Raw genomic sequence first — 17,749 nt, forward strand, 5'->3', positions numbered from 1 at the left:
GAAAACGAAGCGTAGTTGTGATCAAGTCGGTCACAAATCACCACAAGTCAGTCACAAGTCTTTCTGTCATAAGTCAACTCGCAAAATATCTATAAATAAAATGAACTGTGATAAGGGCATTTGTTTGTCCTTGCTCATCTCTGAAGTCATGACCTGACTTGTGGACTGGTTTGTGGACTGACTTGTGGACTGACTTGTATGACTTGTGGAATGACTTGTGGAATGACCTGTGGTATGACTTGTGGACTGACTTGTGGACTGTCTTGTGGACTGACTTGTTACTGACTGTACAGATCAGCAAGTAAATGAACAGGGAGTGAACCAGTGTTAAATTTTGCATTGATTGAAGACGTGTACCAAGATGTACCCCTTCTACCTAAAGAGCAGCACAGATGTGATGTGCTGTTTAATGTCAGTTCAGAAATGGATGTGTTAGAACTCTGTGTTTAGAACTAGATACATTGCTTTCACATCTAATATGCTGCATGTTTCGTATTAGATATATGCTAGAAATTGTGACTCATTTCACAAAAGTTGCGCACTGCAAAAGTCTGCAACTTACGCAACAAATTCTGGCATATTTTACATAACCATTTTAGGTGTTGTAAGCTGTGTCGAACAAAAAGATGAAAATGATTAAGGCTCGTCATTGGTCAACGTATCTGAGTTTGTACAAGAAATCCACAACTTTTGGGGGAGTGCCGAAAAAACCTTTTTGGCTGTGAGAGAACTGCGAGAATTTCTGGCCATTTCCATTGAAGAAAAGAGGGAATTTGTTTCAAAATGCCAGGCAGAGCAGCAAGTAATGTAATGACTTCATCACTGCTGTAATATTGAAAAGCAACAGTTGCAGTAACAGCTGTGATTGTCCTTGTCCAAAAAGTGTCATATAATTCAACTGTTCATGTAAATGACTGTAAGAAAATTGCACAGCTCTGCCACAGTTTCTTATACCATTGCTTGCATGTTAAGAATGAAGTATAGACAGAAACTCGGGGGCTTAGAACTCGCCGGCTCATCCTTCCTGCTTCAGCCTCCGGTTGCTGATACAGCATTGTATTTTTTTGTCTGTGGGTTCCAAGTGTCAGTGACTATCGTTACCAAATGGCAAATATTTACCAACATTGGCCGATGGTGGCGGAACAATTTCCAACAGGGTGGGCGGCATTTGTGAGACCATCAGCCATTAATGGACTGATCCACGAAGCCCTGCCCTGTTGTGTTCTGGCTAAGAGTTTGAGGGAAGAATGCCCCCTCCAAGTCAAAAAGTGGGATGGGGGAGGGGCACTGGCCTCTCAGCCCCCTACCCCCGTACCCCAACGGGTGCTAGTGACTTTGCCTATAATCCTGAGCATTAGGCAAGAAAAAAAATGGTATTTAGTATCAAGTGTATTAAGAAACATAACTGGCTCAAAAATGATCTGCTCCAAAATATCTGCAAGAACTCATTCATACCTATCAACCTGTCCGCACTCTTCGATCCAGTTCAACATACCAATTAAGTCAACCAGTCAACCAACATCTTGAACTAAATTCTGCGGTTGTCGGTCCTGTCATTTGCTGCTCCAGCCTCGTGGAATGCTCTTCCTCATCATGTCAAAACTGCGTCAACCGAGTATGAATTCCAAAACTTGCTAAAGACCCATTTATTAAATTCACAGTCACTGGTTTATTTTATTGAATTGTTTACATTTTGTTCTGTTAAGCACTTCATCAAGACTCTGTCTGGGAGGCACTATATTAATACGGTTTATTATTATCCCACTGATACCTTGGTGGCACTGAAAAGTTTGCCAGCTGCTGGACCTTTGAGTTTGTATTCCATTGTGCTGGTTTCCAGGCCAGTTCATACTTCAGGCAAACACAGAAGCAATGCAGATTTGACGCCACAAAACGTTCGCTACAACATTCGCTAGAGTTGAAATGTGCTCAACTTTTGTTTTTTTCTGACATCATTATTACATTGTTTGCTTCGGTGCTGAGTATGAACTGGCCTTCATACCGAAGTCAGTGTTTTAAAACAAAGCAGCATCAAAGCCGCTGCTCCAAATGAAAGTCCAGTTTTGCTATGCCAAGAGGCATTGGCAAACACACTATTCAACTAGAATCGATCATACAGCCATCTTTCCCACCCATCGCCTCTGATCCAGACCCAAAAGCTGAATGAGTGTCTGAGTGCATACTACGACCAAGTGCTATTCTCAAACAATAATAGTGCACTAGAATGCATTGTTTTGTTTATTCCAAGCTACCCAATTTGGTTTTTGGTGGTTCTTAATTGTCAGTGTCTCAATTTTAATTCATCTTTTTTTGTTTTGTGTTTATCTTTATTGAAACGCTAGAATGTTTCTTTGAATTTTTGGTGTCATGTGGACAATCAGTTGTAATGAAAGTGTTATTTTGATTTTCAATAGAAACGAAAGAATCACAGTGTTTTTGGCTTTGTGCTTTATTGTAATGGGATAGTACACTACTAACCTCTACTGCATCGCATTAATATGCATTTGTTATGGATCGTCGCGAGTGCATTTGTCCAGCTTCAGATTACACAGGTTGAAAAGACCAGAATTCAAGTTTATGGCTCTGCTAATTACCAAATTCAGAGCTTATAATCACTAGTCTGTGTTTACAATGTTAAGCTTAGAAATACAGGAACCTTTAATCTATGCATGTGCAAACACCCAAACTTACATGCTAATCCCAGAATCTTCTGCTCATAGTCAGCAGTCATGACATCAAGCTTTGTTTTGGTTTTCCCGGACTGCCTAATGTGGTGTATACCGACAGTGTCGGTCTTTCAGATTTGACAAGTGAAAAGCACTTATTGGAGAAATGCTTTGTGGACATTTATATCTATTTTAGTTGCTTGCACATCTAAAACTTCTGAAATGGAGCTGTTGGTTTGTAGATTTCAGTGGTTGAAACGTAATCGCTGGGATGTTCAGTTTACTAGCAAAAGTTTCGTTTCAAGCCTTTACAAGGTTTGTTTTAACTTCTTTGGCCTTATATGTGATCTGTGGACAAAAACCTCACTGTAACCTAATTTGCTCTTTCCACTATCGTTATAACTTGATGGTACATTTGTAAAGAGTTATAGACTCCTGTCCTTAGTCGCTAGCTGGCTCTCACCTTTGTGAGGAACCTTAATGAATGTATAGTCGTCACATGCTATTATCCATGACTGTACACAATTACAATTAAGATTTGAAGAGGACACTTTGCTGTGCAAACCAGGTTACGTTATACATGTCCTTTAGAACCCCACTTGCTCACAGAAGAGATGGGCCTTCAGTGTCACAGTCGAGTCCGTCACAAGTCAGAGCTGTAGATAGAGAGAGTAGCGCCAACTTCACACTTTGGAACCAAAATGGCCGTTCATTGTGTGTTCAGCACAGCATACAGCTATTGTGTGCTAATTGTCCACGTGCACTGATGCATAATCCCCCATTTTGGTTCCAACAATTGAGGCACTCATGCCATAACTCTGTCTAAAAACAACTCTGTCACAAGTCGTCCAGTCACAAGTCAAGATAAAACTCTTCAAATCATTTCTTTGACACTGCTCATATGGTTGTGACCGGTCTCACAAAAGAGTTGTGATGGACTTGTTGATCACACTCAGTTCAGCAGAAACTCGCCCTGTTATGTTGGACTACGTTTTGGCGTCTACATTCTGGACAGTTTTTTGTTTGTTGAACTGTGCAGCGTTTTGTTTTGTTTTTTTCTCGGTTGCAGTACCACCTGATGCAGAAGCAACAGCAGATGGCCCACTACAAGCAGCAGCAAGCAGCCCGAGCCATGGGGGGCTCTGGCGTCTCCACCGACATGTTCATGCAGTACAAGGGCCCCCATGAGGGTCCCATGCACCACATGCAGCCCGGACAACCCCAGGTCAGTCTGATCTCCCAAATCAGTTGTACCAATAATGGGAACACTGTACCTAGTTGCCTTTCATGATTCATCTGGAGCTTGGTGGACCGTGCCCCCCCACCTCCCGTGGCTCCATAGAAAAGCGCACACATAAAGTGTAAAACCACAAGTACAGAGGCCTATCCGCTCCGAGTTGAACAAAAGAGGGTGTGTTTTTTGGTACTCACCACATAGGCGTGCCATGAGGGGCGCAAGTATATGCCCGTTTGATGCGGAGCACGCTGAATACGCGTAACTAATTTACTCCGGCATGTATGGTTTTTGTGTACACGCAGAACACATGCAATAACTGGCTTTTAACCAACTGTCTTTCTTTTCGTCGATTGGGGGTGCACTTCAGCTTGGGGCGCATAAGTTTGACATTTCTTGGAGTACATGAATAAAGTACAGCTTCATACATACATGTACCTCGAGTTTCAGCCGCTTCTCTTGTAGTGGCGTTACCATTTGCAATAACGTTACAAGTGACTTAATGCCAGGGTTTTAACATTTGTGTCTGTCATGTTCCCAGCAGGCGCCTTCGTCGGTGGGCTATGGGGGTTATGGCAACCAGATGATGCAGCAACCCCAGCTGACCAATGACCCCATGGTCTCGCCCAACTACAGCCACTACAGCGCCCACGGGGCTCAGCCCACTGTGGGGCCAGGGGGCATGATGGGCCCCCAGATGGGACGGCCCCAGGTCCAGCCGGGCCAATCAGGCTACATGAGCCAGCACAGGCAGGTGCCAGAAGCTGTCAGGTAGGTCGAAATCTCAAAGGCTGATAAGTTCTCGGCCATATGAATATGAATGAAGAGAGTGCACGCCAGTAGGATTTGACATAGCATGAAAATCTTCAGTGCTGTTCATTGTTAAACCCCAAGTGCCCCCTGTAGGTATTGTAGGATTTTGCAAGATTGGGGAAGGTCGCTGTAATTTTGTCTTGGACTGAAGACCCTTTTTGAGTGAAGAGTGTAGCATTGGTTTCCAGCACAGTGGAGAATTTAGAAGAATTGTTCCAAGCAAAATTGGCTGGTACCTGACAAGCAACTTTTACAGGGACTCATGGGGATTTCCCAAAAACAGGCAGGGGAAAGGAAGATGCGTATATATCTCATTTCCAGCCTGTCAATCCAAGGGATAGTTCCAGCAGAATCTACACATTGCGGGCGCTCATCAGGAGAATTTTGCCTAAATATAACTACGTAATGAAATGGGCGCCAACATGTTGGCAAGTGTTGTATAGTTTGGGATTTTTTCTGACTTTTTGTTTGCATGCCTGCTAATTTTGTTTTGATGGAAAATGTCGGGGAATCACTGATCCTATGGCCCATCCCACCCTCTTTGCCAACATGCCATCCCACGCTCTTTGCCAACATGTCATCCCACCCTCTTTGCCAACATTTCATCCCACCCTCTTGCCAAAATGTCATCCCACCCTCTTGCCAAAATGTCAGCCCCCCTCTTTGCCAAAATGTCATCCCATCTTTGCCAAAATGCCATCCCCCCTCTTTGCCAACATGCCATCCCACCCTCTTTGCCAACATGTCATCCCACCCTCTTGCCAAAATATCATCCCATCCCACCCTCTTTGCCAAAATGTCATCCCACCCTCTGTCAAAATGAATCCCACCCTCTGCCAACATGTCATCCCGCCCTCTTTGCCAAAATGTCATCCCACCCTCTTGCCAAAATGTCATCCCCCCTCTTTGCCAACATGCTATCCCACCCTCTTTGCCAACATGTCATCCCACCCTCTTGCCAAAATGTCATCCCATCCCACCCTCTTTGCCAAAATGTCATCCCACCCTCTGTCAAAATGAATCCCACCCTCTGCCAACATTTCATCCCACCCTCTTTGCCAAAATGTCATCCCATCAATTTTGTTTTGATGGAAAATGTCGGGGAATCACTGATCCTATGGCCCATCCCACCCTCTTTGCCAACATGCCATCCCACACTCTTTGCCAACATGTCATCCCCCCCGCTTTGCCAACATGCCATCCCACCCTCTTTGCCAACATGCCATCCCACCCTCTTTGCCAACATACCATCCCACCCTCTTGCCAAAATGTCAGCCCCCCCCTCTTTGCCAAAATGTCATCCCCCTCTTTGCCAACATGTCATCGCCCCCTCTTTGCCAACATGCCATCCCACCCTCTTTGCCAACATGCCATCCCACCCTCTTTGCCAACATACCATCCCAACCTCTTGCCAAAATGTCAGCCCCTCCCTCTTTGCCAAAATGTCATCCCCCCTTTGCCAAAATGTCATCCCCCCTCTTTGCCAACATGTCATCGCCCCCTCTTTGCCAACATGCCATCCCACCCTCTTTGCCAACATACCATCCCTCCCTCTCGCCAAAATGTCAGCCCCCTCCCTCTTTGCCAAAATGTCTTCCCCCCTTTGCCAAAATGTCATCCCCCCCTCTTTGCCAACATGCCATCCCACCCTTTTTGCCAAAATGTTATCCCACCCTCTTTGCCAACATGTCATCGCCCCCTCTTTGCCAACATGCCATCCCACCCTCTTTGCCAACAGGTCATCGCCCCCTCTTTGCCAAAATGTCATCCCCCCTCTTTGCCAACATGCCATCCCACCCTCTTTGCCAAAATGTCATCCCACCCTCGGCCAAAATGAATCCCACCCTCTTCGCCAACATTTCATCCCACCCTCTTGCCAACATTTCATCCCACCCTCTTTGCCAACATGCCATCGCACCCTCTTTGCCAACATGCCATCCCACCCTCTTTGCCAACATACCATCCCACCCTCTTGCCAAAATGTCATCCCCCCCTCTTTGCCAACATGCCATCCCACCCTCTTTGCCAAAATGTCATCCCACCCTCGGCCAAAATGAATCCCACCCTCTTTGCCAAAATGTCATCCCACCGTCTTTCCCAATATGCCATCCCATCGTCTTTGCCAACATTTCATCCCACCCTCTTGCCAACATTTCATCCCACCCTCTTTGCCAACATGCCATCGCACCCTCTTTGCCAACATGCCATCCCACCCTCTTAGCCAACATACCATCCCACCCTCTTGCCAAAATGTCATCCCACCCTCTTTCCCAACATGGCATACCACCGTCTTTGCTAAAAAAATCCTACCCTCTTGCCAAAATGTCTAGCAACATACCCATCCAAGATTTCAGTGTACATATGGCAATAATGCATCTTAAATTTCATGGTAGATTTTAACTGTTTGGTTCATATGCTTCTTTCTCTTGGTGTGCCTATCCTCCACATAACGGCTTTGTACGATCTATCTTCTACAGTAGGTTACAACATCAACTGCAGCAACGAGCCTCCATGCAGCGGGGCATGGCGCCAGGCAACATCATGCCCCAGCACCAGCCCACTGCCCCGCACAGTGGCGGCCAGCCTTACATGCAGCCGCTGGCTGCCCCGCAGGAGCGCCAACACCAGGTGCTGCGGCAACAGCGGCTGGCCGTCCTGCAGAAACAGCAGCAACAGCAGCAGCAACAGCACCAGCCGCCACAGCACCACCAGCAGGACCAGCAGACGGCCAACCTTGTCAGCCGCCTGAAGAGCCAGATGACGCAAAGCGGCCCAGGCAGCATGGGACCTGCGCAGGCCATGCAGCAACAGCCCCCTCCGCAATATAATCCTTACCAACAGCAGTACTGAGTGTTGGCATACTGCAGTGGTAACCCATTAGGAGATACCATTACCGTGGTATCGCCTATAGCCATAGAATCTCCTGCCTGTGGTCCCAACACCTGTCAGGATACTCCTATGGCATGGGACCAGCGAAGGCCATGCAGTAACAGCTCCTCCCCTATATAATCCTTACCAACAGCAGTACTGTTAGCATACTGCAGTGGTAACTCATCAGGAGATACCATTACCGTGGTATCAACTATGGCCATAGAATCTCCTGCCTGTGGTTCTGTGGTCGCAACACCTGTCAGGATTCTCCTGTGGCGTGGGGCCTTCACAGGCCATGCAGCAACACCTTTCTCTGCTTCGTAATCCCAACAGTAGCATTGAAAGCTTCCTATTCCATTCACTCAACGTAACTCACATCTTATGGCCGTAGGATCTCACAGCTGTGGTATCTTGTGCCTTGGGCACCTTGGCATTCTATGGTGTAGGCCTACTCAAGCCAAGCCATAGTTGCCCCACCTGGTTAGAATCTCTTCCAAGAGCAGTATTAAGTGTAACATACCACATTGAGTGCTCATCACCTAGATCTCATTCTCGTGGTATCCCCTATGGCTGTGGAGTCTCATAGGTGTCATATGCCTTGATCACCGTGGCATTTTGCCATGGCATAGAGCATACATAGGCCATGCAGCACAAGCCCTCACCAGAGTATAAGCCATACCAAAGCAAAAGCATTCTCGGGTGATATGGGGCCCATACAGGCTATGCAGCAGTGAACGACTAGTTTGCATTGGTATACGACTTTGCTTGACTGTCGTACAAGTCACTTCTGAACTTGTAATCTCGGGAGAAATCTGGAAGACTTTTTTGCATATCAGAGTCACGAATGTCACAATTAAATCCATTTCAGACAAGTGTATATATACTTATATTTTAATTTCATGGTATACTATTTAATGTATACTTTATTGTAAGCTATTTAATGTAATGATTCAAAGTGAAATAATATTGTAATACTGGAATATTACACTCCTTTAATAAGGCAAAAGAAAGCAAGGGTCAGTCGAGACCCTTTTTCTCAAACCACTTTATGGGGGAGAGTGCTGAAAATCAAAATATTTATGAGTCTAGAAATATGGACATCTCAGTTTCTGAATATTTAAGTGTTTGTAGTTTATCAGGATGTGTGAGTAACAAGCATACAGAAAAATCCTGGCTTTGGCGCATTGCCAAGAGCAGTGCAGCTAACGTCAATGGCCAGAGGTTGGGAAATTGATTCACATGGATTTAACAACCGAAGTTGCCAGTTATGTCCTTTGAATGGCTTAAAATTGTTTGGAGCTCAATTCCAGAGTAACATGTATTTGCAGAACTCAATTTCTGGCAAATGCCCAATATCGGATGCGACTCCCCGGTAATGCAAATGCTTTTTGGAGGTGTACTTGACCTTCCATCTCATGTGGGTGTTAGCAAGTTAGTCCGGTGTGATACAGAACCGGACTGGATGAAAAGTGGGTTTTTTAAATAAACAATAGGTTACACACTTTCGGATCCAACATGTAAAACGTGTGGATCACTGGTCATTCTGAGATGCACAAATGAGTGAAGCTATATGTTGGTTTCCAAATCCTCCATAGGGATGTGCAGAGGGAACCAGTCTCAAGAACTTCCATAATTGAAAAAACATAGTTCATTTTAATAGTTTATTCCTGTTCACGTTATGCCACATTAACCATATGCTGCCGGGGCACCTAGGCTTTATACACAAAGCCGGAGAGCCTGAAACTGGACAAAAGAGCTGGGCCTTGTAACAAAAGACCATACTCCGAACAAAAGACTGAGCTGCTGGGAATTGCCAACGTTTTTTTCACTTGTCAATAGCAGAGAAAATCTGTCCTTTTTTTGAGAGATTATTTGTGGCATTTAGCACCAGCAGATTACCTACGGGGACAAAAGCTCTCCGGTGATGAGTGATACAATACCACTACATACCACTATTGAAAGACGCCAGCTGTGCGCTGCGCGCTGCGCTGCTTTCGGGAACAAAAGAAAGTTACATAACACTCCACAATCTTGGCTCTTTTTACAAGGCAGCAGGCCTGGCTGAAATACTCAGATGTCAATAGATGTTGTCTGTCAGATTAGAGTAGTCACCAAACAGTTATTCGTGTGGGTGTAAACGTCCAGTAGAAAATGAAGCTGTGATTTTTTTAGGAATTTGGGTTTTACGTCATGCAACTTCAAATCCCACCTGGCAGCAAGTGGTTAAGGAATCCAGTTGGTAAGTGGCTGCGTCGGTACTAGCACTAACTGGATGTGGCTTTCTATACTTCTTCTGTTCCTATAGTTCAAGTGCTAAACTGTGAGTTGGTGGAATTTTAGCACCAATGACCTCACATCTGCAAACCATATTTAAAATGCTTACTGAACTTAGGATGTCTCCCCCGAAAAAGAGATTTTGTCTGTATAGCCATGAATAAGAAATTATGAAATCACATCCAGAGTGTTTTAACATTTTTGTTGAATTTCAGAACATGTGTAGGGTTTTAGTTTGGTTTCTTTTCAGACTTGTGAAACTTGGGAAAATTCTCATGGAAGTATTTTTCAATTCAAACTGAAATGCAGACTTGCTGTTCTGTTTAATATTGAATGTTGTCATTGTATTGTACACAAACGTGATCATCGATACCAAATTGAAAGTCAGGAAAGATCAGTGATGAAATGTTACCTGTGAAAAGAAACTCTGATAAACTAATAAATATGCATAATATTAGGAATATTCATACTGCACATTAATATTTAAATAAAAGTCGAGTTTTTAAATTAAACAACACTTTGCCATTGTACTTGTTTCAATGCTTCCTGCTGGAAAGACCTGTCTGTCTTACCAGCATTGTAGTGTTATGTGAAATCATAGCTTGAGAATTTGAGGTTAAATTTGTAAAGTTATGAATGGTAGCTGGGAATTTTCATTTTCAAGTGCTTGCAAGGATTTGCAGAAAAATGCACTTATTGGAATTCGTTGTCAGCATTGATTTCTAGCTAGGGTGTTTTCACATGCATTTGTGAAATGAAACATTTCGTGAAATTTTTCTGTTGCACAAAAGCATGTGCAAACAAAACCTGACTTCAGCCAACTTTCATGCCCTTGACCCTTTCTTTTTACTCATGAAAGTCACTAGACCTCTTGTGGCCAAAAGCAGTCCACAGAGCTAGATATGAAAAATGTTCTCAAGTAAAGGCAATGATAAAGATGATACACATTCATACAGAACCAAACATGAAAGGAAAAAAAAGAGTAAAACAACAACGTTGTCTTCTTTTTTATGTGAACTTGTAACTCACTTGCACCCTGTTTTCACAGGGTAAACCTTTCACAATCCTCTGACATTGGCAAGTGCACACACCTCAGGTTCAACTTTTCAGCAATATGATCGATATGAGATTTTTGAAATTCCACAGATAGTACCAAATGAAAGTTCAAAGGATTCAAAAAATTTATGACGCTTATAATTAAAAGCATCTCGATCCGTGAGCTCTAGAAGTGAACCCTCATTCCATTTTTGAAAGGATTAAAAAAATTTTGGAATAAAGATTAATGAGTAACTTCAAGTGTATCATGCAACATGCATCTAAATGTCACAAAGTGACTCTCGAGGGGTATCACACGTGTTCATGCACTTTCAATAAATTGTAATCTGGGAATAACTATAGTGATACAATCACTAATTAATTCATTGATTTCACCAGTTCAAAATTCTCCTAAGGAGAGATTTAAAAACCATAATAACACCAAGCTTTTAGATAGAATTACATGGAAATTAAAGCCGATTAGATACTTTCAAAAACAAAAATGCTCCTCAAAAGTGAATAGTGAATCAGTACCTACTTTACATGCTTGCCGAATAATTATATATTCAAATAAATATTCAGTAATACTAATTTTCATGAATAAATTTGAATAAAATCTTAAGTCCAAGACTTTCCTATTCTCTGGATTGGATAGGAACTCAATGTAATATTGATCAAAGGATACAAAATGAGCAGGTTATGGGGTTTGATATGTGTTTTGACATGTGTATGTGATTGCTTCTCTCAGTCTTCACACAGGAACTGAGATTTCACAGAAAAGTCATCCAAAACAGTCAAATAACATTTTCCATCTCAAAATTTTTATAATGCCCAATTGCATCTCCTAGTATTTATTTAAACAACTTTTTAGAATCCATGCCAAAAGAAGATTTTAAAAATGATGATTTAAATTTTTCTAAAACTTAAGAAGCAAAATTTCTAATGAAGTTGTCAAACGTTCGAAAAATCTGACACACAAAAAATCAACCGTCTCAGTCAAAAAATGTGTGCAACAGATTACAAAATGACCTTTTTCTTTTAACACCCACATTGTTACAATTCCCCTTTTCTTCACCTACACCGAAAAGAGCACTGAGTGAAAATAATTGAAATTTCAAACGCATAAACTGGAAACTATTTTGAAATCCTCAATTTCCATGGAGCTTCATTCCTCTCTTCCTCACTTGCCGTTTACGACAGTTTCTGGTCCTTTTGACACTGTGAAAAAGCAAAACATAGTGCTGTTACAGTGGGACAAAATATACTGTGAGGGTCCTGTATTTCTGCACAGTTTGGGCACAGATTTGACAAGATGCTACTCTTAATTTTATTTCTATGACAAATACTAACACAAGACAAAAGCATTGCTGGTCTGTCTTTTTAAAAAGGCTGAATGGATAAAAAATATTCATCCAGGGAATAAAGAATTCTTAATGACAAGATACAATAAAGGAGAAACACTGTAAAGGAGTGACAGAATTCGAGAGCCACACTCGTTCTACAAAGGAGTGGATCACTTTCTACATAGTGCACACATTCTATTTGGTGGGATTTTCATTCCCATTTAAATATGTCTGACGTTCCTGTTGCAGATTAGTGATGTAGAAAGTTATACAAATTGTAGTGCTCTGATAACTCTGAATTGAAGTTTGGACATTTTTCACTGATTTCTGGCAACAGTGAAGATCATGACTAAGCTGGTTATACAGTTCCTTGTGTGCAAAATGCGGTGTCGTCAATACTATCACAAGTCCATTCACAAGAGACCCCGCCACCCCGCATGATCAACCTCATGGCCAGGTACACGTCAAAGTGTCACACTCTTCTCAAAGGACTTTCACCTTGTACCCATGGAACCAGTCATTCTAGGGGTCATTTTTTAAAGTAGCGGGGTATTCTGCAAGCATAAGAGGGTGAACAATAGCTAACAAATGCTCTGGTTGCTGTTCATTTGAATAGCTTGTGACTTGAATTCAGACTGGAGATCTCCCAGTGGTCTTGTGGTTCTTATAAGAGGTCTCTATACTACAATACTGGCAAAAAGTTCACAATACTTGGAGGTTTGCAGAGCTTAATGTACAAGGGACTGTTCAAAAATTGTGCACTGAAATAATGACAGGACAGGACAAGGTGTCCATAATTCCAAGCAGTAGGGGGGGGCAGGTAAGCGGTCTACTTACTGCAAGCAAAGAATGCAATCTCGGCCGTGCAGGGGGCTTGTCTCCACTTGTAGTCATCCTTCTCACTGCAGAGGAAAACAGAACCACAAAAATGAGTTTGGAGGAACATTTGCCATGCCTCATAACATTCCACTGGATTTTGGAATGAAATGAACGAAGATTAGGGATTGGAAAATTCTACAGAGCCTCAAGTTTTTCCAAACTGTTTATAATAGCAAAATTCGATAAAAGGAAGATGATTTTTTTTTATCTATGTAAATGTAGCTTCACAAATCGAAAAGTATTAAGTGGACTGACTTTCAGTCTGAAGCTTTGTTTCTCAGGCAGTAAATGCCCGAGGCAAAGATAGAATCTCTGTCAATAACCCATTTTTATGACATCTATTATGTTTCCTTTTTGACAGAGGTTAGCAGCCCCAGAAAGTTGTCAGGTTGACCATCAGTCTGTACCTCATGATCAAGCAATCGCCACTGCCCTTGTCGTTGGCCCACCAGGTCCATGTCTCATGTTTAGACTTGCTGTTTATCCAAACGTCACCTACAGCCATAAATGGTTACGAGAAAGAATTCATGCAGTTTTACAAGCTGATCTGCGTTTCATTCAATAGTCAACGCTCCGTTGCACCACAGATTCAAAATTGGCTCATCCCCTTTGCACATGCCCACATTCAAACACCTCACAAATGACCACCTTATCTTACCCTTTTATGAGACATCAAACTAACTGCAGACTTTCATCCACTTGAATCAATAAACTTACATTCTCAAACTGGAAGGGATATTATGTTTTACTAACATACCTTTGAAACAGTCCCTACATTCTACGGTACACTCTGTGAGTTTCCCTGTGGGGACCCACTCTGGGCTGCCCTACCTTCATACTTGTTCCGGAAGGCCTCGGCAATCATGTCTTGGATCATCTTCTCTGAAATGACTGCCAGCTCCATCCCACTCTGTTTGCAAGCGGCCACAGCACTGTCCTTGGGTCCGTAAATGCTCCCATAGGACACGGATATCTCTTGTTGGATCTGCTGACCGCTAGAATACGACTGCTCATATGTGTACCCACTGCCAGAGGACTGACTCTGGCCAGAGGACCCAGAGGATAGCTTCTGGCCAGAGGACTCAGAGGACTGCTCCTGGCCACTTTCATAGGTATAGCTACTCTGGTATGTGTTGCCACCACCAGAACCGGAGGAACCACTGACAGATTGGGTAGACTTGCTAGTCTTGGTTTTGTCACTGCCTGAATTAGAACTTTTCTGCTCCTTCATTTTTAAAGATGCTTGGCCATCAGTAGTTGGTCTTGATTTTCTCTTTTTGGAAGATTTGACTTTCTTTGCCTTGCTGCTTCCTGAACTGGAACCTTTTCCTTTCTTTACTCCACCAGATGCCAAATCATCAGAAGCTGGTTTTGATTTTCTTGTTTTGGAAGATTTGACTTTCTTTGCCTTGCTACTGCCTGAACCAGAACCCTTTCCTTTTTTTACTGCACCAGATGCCAGATCATCAGAAGCTGGTCTTGATTTTCTCTTTTTGGAGGATTTGACTTTCTTTGCCTTGCTACTGCCTGAACTGGAACCACTTCCTTTCTTCACTCCACCAGATGCCACGTCATCAGAAGCTGGTCTTGATTTTCTCTTTTTGGAGGATTTGACTTTCTTTGCCTTGCCACTGCCTGAACTGGAACCTTTTCCTTTCTTCACTCCACCAGATGCCAGATCATCAGAAGCTGGTTTTGATTTTCTCTTTTTGGAAGATTTGACTTTCCTTGCCTTGCTACTGCCTGAACCAGAACCCTTTCCGTTCTTCACTCCACCAGATGCCAGATCATCAGAAGCTGGTCTTGATTTTCTCTTTTTGGAAGATTTGACTTTCTGTGCCTTGCTACTGCCTGAACCAGAACCCTTTCCTTTCTTCACTCCACCAGATGCCAGATCATCAGAAGCTGGTCTTGATTTTCTCTTTTTGGAAGATTTGACTTTCTTTGCCTTGCCACTGCCTGAACTGGAACCTTCTTCTTTCTTTACTCCACCAGATGCCAAATCATCAGAAGCTGGTTTTGATTTTCTTGTTTTGGAAGATTTGACTTTCTTTGCCTTGCTACTGCCTGAACCAGAACCCTTTCCTTTTTTTACTGCACCAGATGCCAGATCATCAGAAGCTGGTCTTGATTTTCTCTTTTTGGAGGATGTCACTTTCTTTGCCTTGCCACGGCCTGAACCGGAACCTTTTTCTTTCTTTACTCCACCAGATGCCAGATCATCAGAAGCTGGTTTTGATTTTCTCTTTTTGGAAGATTTGACTTTCTTTGCCTTGCTACTGCCTGAACTGGAACCTTCTCCTTTCTTTACTCCACCAGATGCCAGATCATCAGAAGCTGGTTTTGATTTTCTCTTTTTGGAGGATTTGACTTTCTTTGCCTTGCTACTGCCTGAACTGGAACCTTCTCCTTTCTTTACTCCACCAGATGCTAGATCATCAGAAGCGGGTCTTGATTTTCTCTTTTTGGAGGATGTCACTTTCTTTGCCTTGCCACGGCCTGAACCGGAACCTTTTTCTTTCTTTACTCCACCAGATGCCAGATCGTCAGAAGCTGGTTTTGATTTTCTCTTTTTGGAAGATTTGACTTTCTTTGCCTTGCTACTGCCTGAACTGGAACCTTCTCCTTTCTTTACTCCACCAGATGCCAGATCATCAGAAGCTGGTTTTGATTTTCTCTTTTTGGAGGATTTGACTTTCTTTGCCTTGCTACTGCCTGAACTGGATCCTTTTCCTTTCGTCACTCCACCAGATGCCAGATCATTAGAAGCTGGTCTTGATTTTCTCTTTTTGGAGGATTTAACTTTCCTCGCATTGCTACTGCTTGAACCAGAACCTTTTCCTTTCCTGACACCAGAAGATGCTTGATCATCAGAAGCTGGTCTTGATTTTCTCTTGTTGGAGGATTTTGCTTTCTTACTTTTGCTGCTGACTGACTTGGAAGACCTATTCTTGTCCTTAACACGAATGCGCTTACCCTTTAGGTCAGCTTTGGGACCTGCTACATCTGAAATACACAAGCAAACAAAAAGTTCCGATTAATATTTTACACTGTTGAATGGCAACTGTATCACTAGCAAGGAACCACAGTTATTTCCAAAAGGAGGAGCGCTCAACAGTAGAAGACAGAACATGGAGTTTGAAGGGAGGTAAATTCTGAGGTTTTTCCAAGAAACCCGGTATCATCCCTTTTCTTCTTTTTCCCCATTTTTCCTGATTTCTTGTTTAATTTTTGTTTTTTTACATTTTTTTCCCAGAGAGGGGGAAGTGCCCACCCTGCAAACCCATACAAGGTTGGACGGTGTTGGATGGCCTGAGATGGCCTGGCATGGGCAAGCACGATCTGGCCTGGACAAGTCTGGCTTGTACATCCAGCCCTGTTTATGGCAGGTCTATGGTAAAGAATGTTCCCTAGGATGCTGCTTCTACTCACACTTTACGCAGATGAGAGGCAGGGACTTCTTGCAGTCATTGGCTCCCCATGAGTAGCTCCCACCTTCTTTCCTGTTAGAAACCAAATTTAATGCTTGCTTACTTCCTCTCCTTTAAATAGAAAATATTTCTGATAGGTAAACCTGTAATGTAAGATTAACAATCAGCACTGTTAAAAGGAGTGTCAACTGTCGATTTGAAGAAAGTTTGCCTGTGCTCCGGATTTTAGCCAAAACCATGCATAAGGGTTTTACAACACTTTGCACTTTCAGAGTAAAGCCAAAATTTTGTTCCATCGCAAATTTAGTTTCTAATTTCCCCCACCGATTTTGAGTGAACAGGATGTGAAGGGATCCCTGTCTCTTTTCAGCTACTTAGTACTGTTTTTGCATTCAGAAATCACCAGTTGCCAAGTCCGAACTAGCTGCAAGATATGGCTGACATTGGTAAAGATTTTGTTGGTTTATTTTTTGTGAGTTTTACATATGCATTGAAATTTGCAAATTCTTGTTTTTGGACAAATTTTGTAAGTTGAATAAATTACTTTCAACTTGAATTCTTCACCTTTAATATGTGAATGATTCTTCATTGAGTTCTCAGGTGCCACAATCGAAATCATGTAAGTAAACGTATTTAATGACCCTTACACAAAGTAATAAATGGTTGGCATGAGGCACGGTGTACTGTCATACATAAAACACACATGCGTCATCTCATGACGACACTAGAATTAGGCTTGTGTCTACAACCTTGCTTTGAGGGTCGGTGACACTGCTGAAGGAACATGGGTGAAATGGTGACTGACACCACAGGGTGGGCATTTTTTTTCTTCCTTTGTATCTGACTTTGAATCTAGAGCAGAGGAACTCACAGCTTGAGAATGGCACAGGTGTTGTCATCATCTTGAGGTGGCTCACCATCCACCCAGTTGGTGAACGGCAAGACCACTCCGTTGGAATCAGCCCATGTCCCATCAGACTGAAGTCTGGCGTCCAGGTAGAAGTCTCCTGCATGTCAGACAGCAAAGAATTGCAGATAAAAATCATCTTTAATAATGAAATTTATTTACCCTTACAAATTTGTAACACTGTATGCTCAGTGTCATCTAAGAGCTTGCAAAAAAGGGCCAAAAATTAAAAACAATTATTAGAAATACCAACTTCTACCTTGTGCAAAGTACATCTTTGGAAAAATGATTATACA

At 42.8% G+C, this 17,749-nt stretch overlaps 2 protein-coding genes across 9 annotated transcripts in view; one reads left to right on the forward strand and one right to left on the reverse strand.

Moving 5' to 3' along the window:
* The window catches only part of LOC110985351 (mediator of RNA polymerase II transcription subunit 12-like protein), a 50,696-nt gene extending 40,323 nt beyond the window's left edge, over positions 1–10,373 (forward strand). For 5 of the 7 annotated variants that reach the window (XM_087146081.1, XM_087146085.1, XM_087146083.1 and 2 more), the window contains 3 exons: positions 3,736–3,891; positions 4,442–4,671; positions 7,191–10,373. In XM_087146081.1, the coding sequence (XP_087002207.1) occupies positions 3,736–3,891; positions 4,442–4,671; positions 7,191–7,563 (759 nt within the window). In that variant the 3' untranslated portion in view covers positions 7,564–10,373. The remainder of the gene's footprint in view (positions 1–3,735; positions 3,892–4,441; positions 4,672–7,190) is intronic. The other 2 variants (XM_087146084.1, XM_087146082.1) reach the window with 2 other exon arrangements.
* Positions 10,374–10,841: 468 nt separating this feature from the next.
* Positions 10,842–17,749, reverse strand: part of LOC110985368 (uncharacterized) — a 79,752-nt gene continuing 72,844 nt past the window's right edge. For both annotated transcript variants that reach the window (XM_087146079.1, XM_087146080.1), the window contains 6 exons: positions 17,418–17,553; positions 16,548–16,618; positions 13,947–16,121; positions 13,523–13,610; positions 13,074–13,138; positions 10,842–12,111 (listed from right to left, as the gene is read on the reverse strand). In XM_087146079.1, coding sequence (XP_087002205.1) covers positions 12,074–12,111; positions 13,074–13,138; positions 13,523–13,610; positions 13,947–16,121; positions 16,548–16,618; positions 17,418–17,553 — 2,573 coding nt within the window. In that variant the 3' untranslated portion in view covers positions 10,842–12,073. The remainder of the gene's footprint in view (positions 12,112–13,073; positions 13,139–13,522; positions 13,611–13,946; positions 16,122–16,547; positions 16,619–17,417; positions 17,554–17,749) is intronic.

This window comes from Acanthaster planci, linkage group LG14, assembly GCF_054643075.1.
Source record: "Acanthaster planci isolate LZ-2023a linkage group LG14, COTS_SCS, whole genome shotgun sequence".
NCBI lineage: Eukaryota > Metazoa > Echinodermata > Asteroidea > Valvatida > Acanthasteridae > Acanthaster > Acanthaster planci.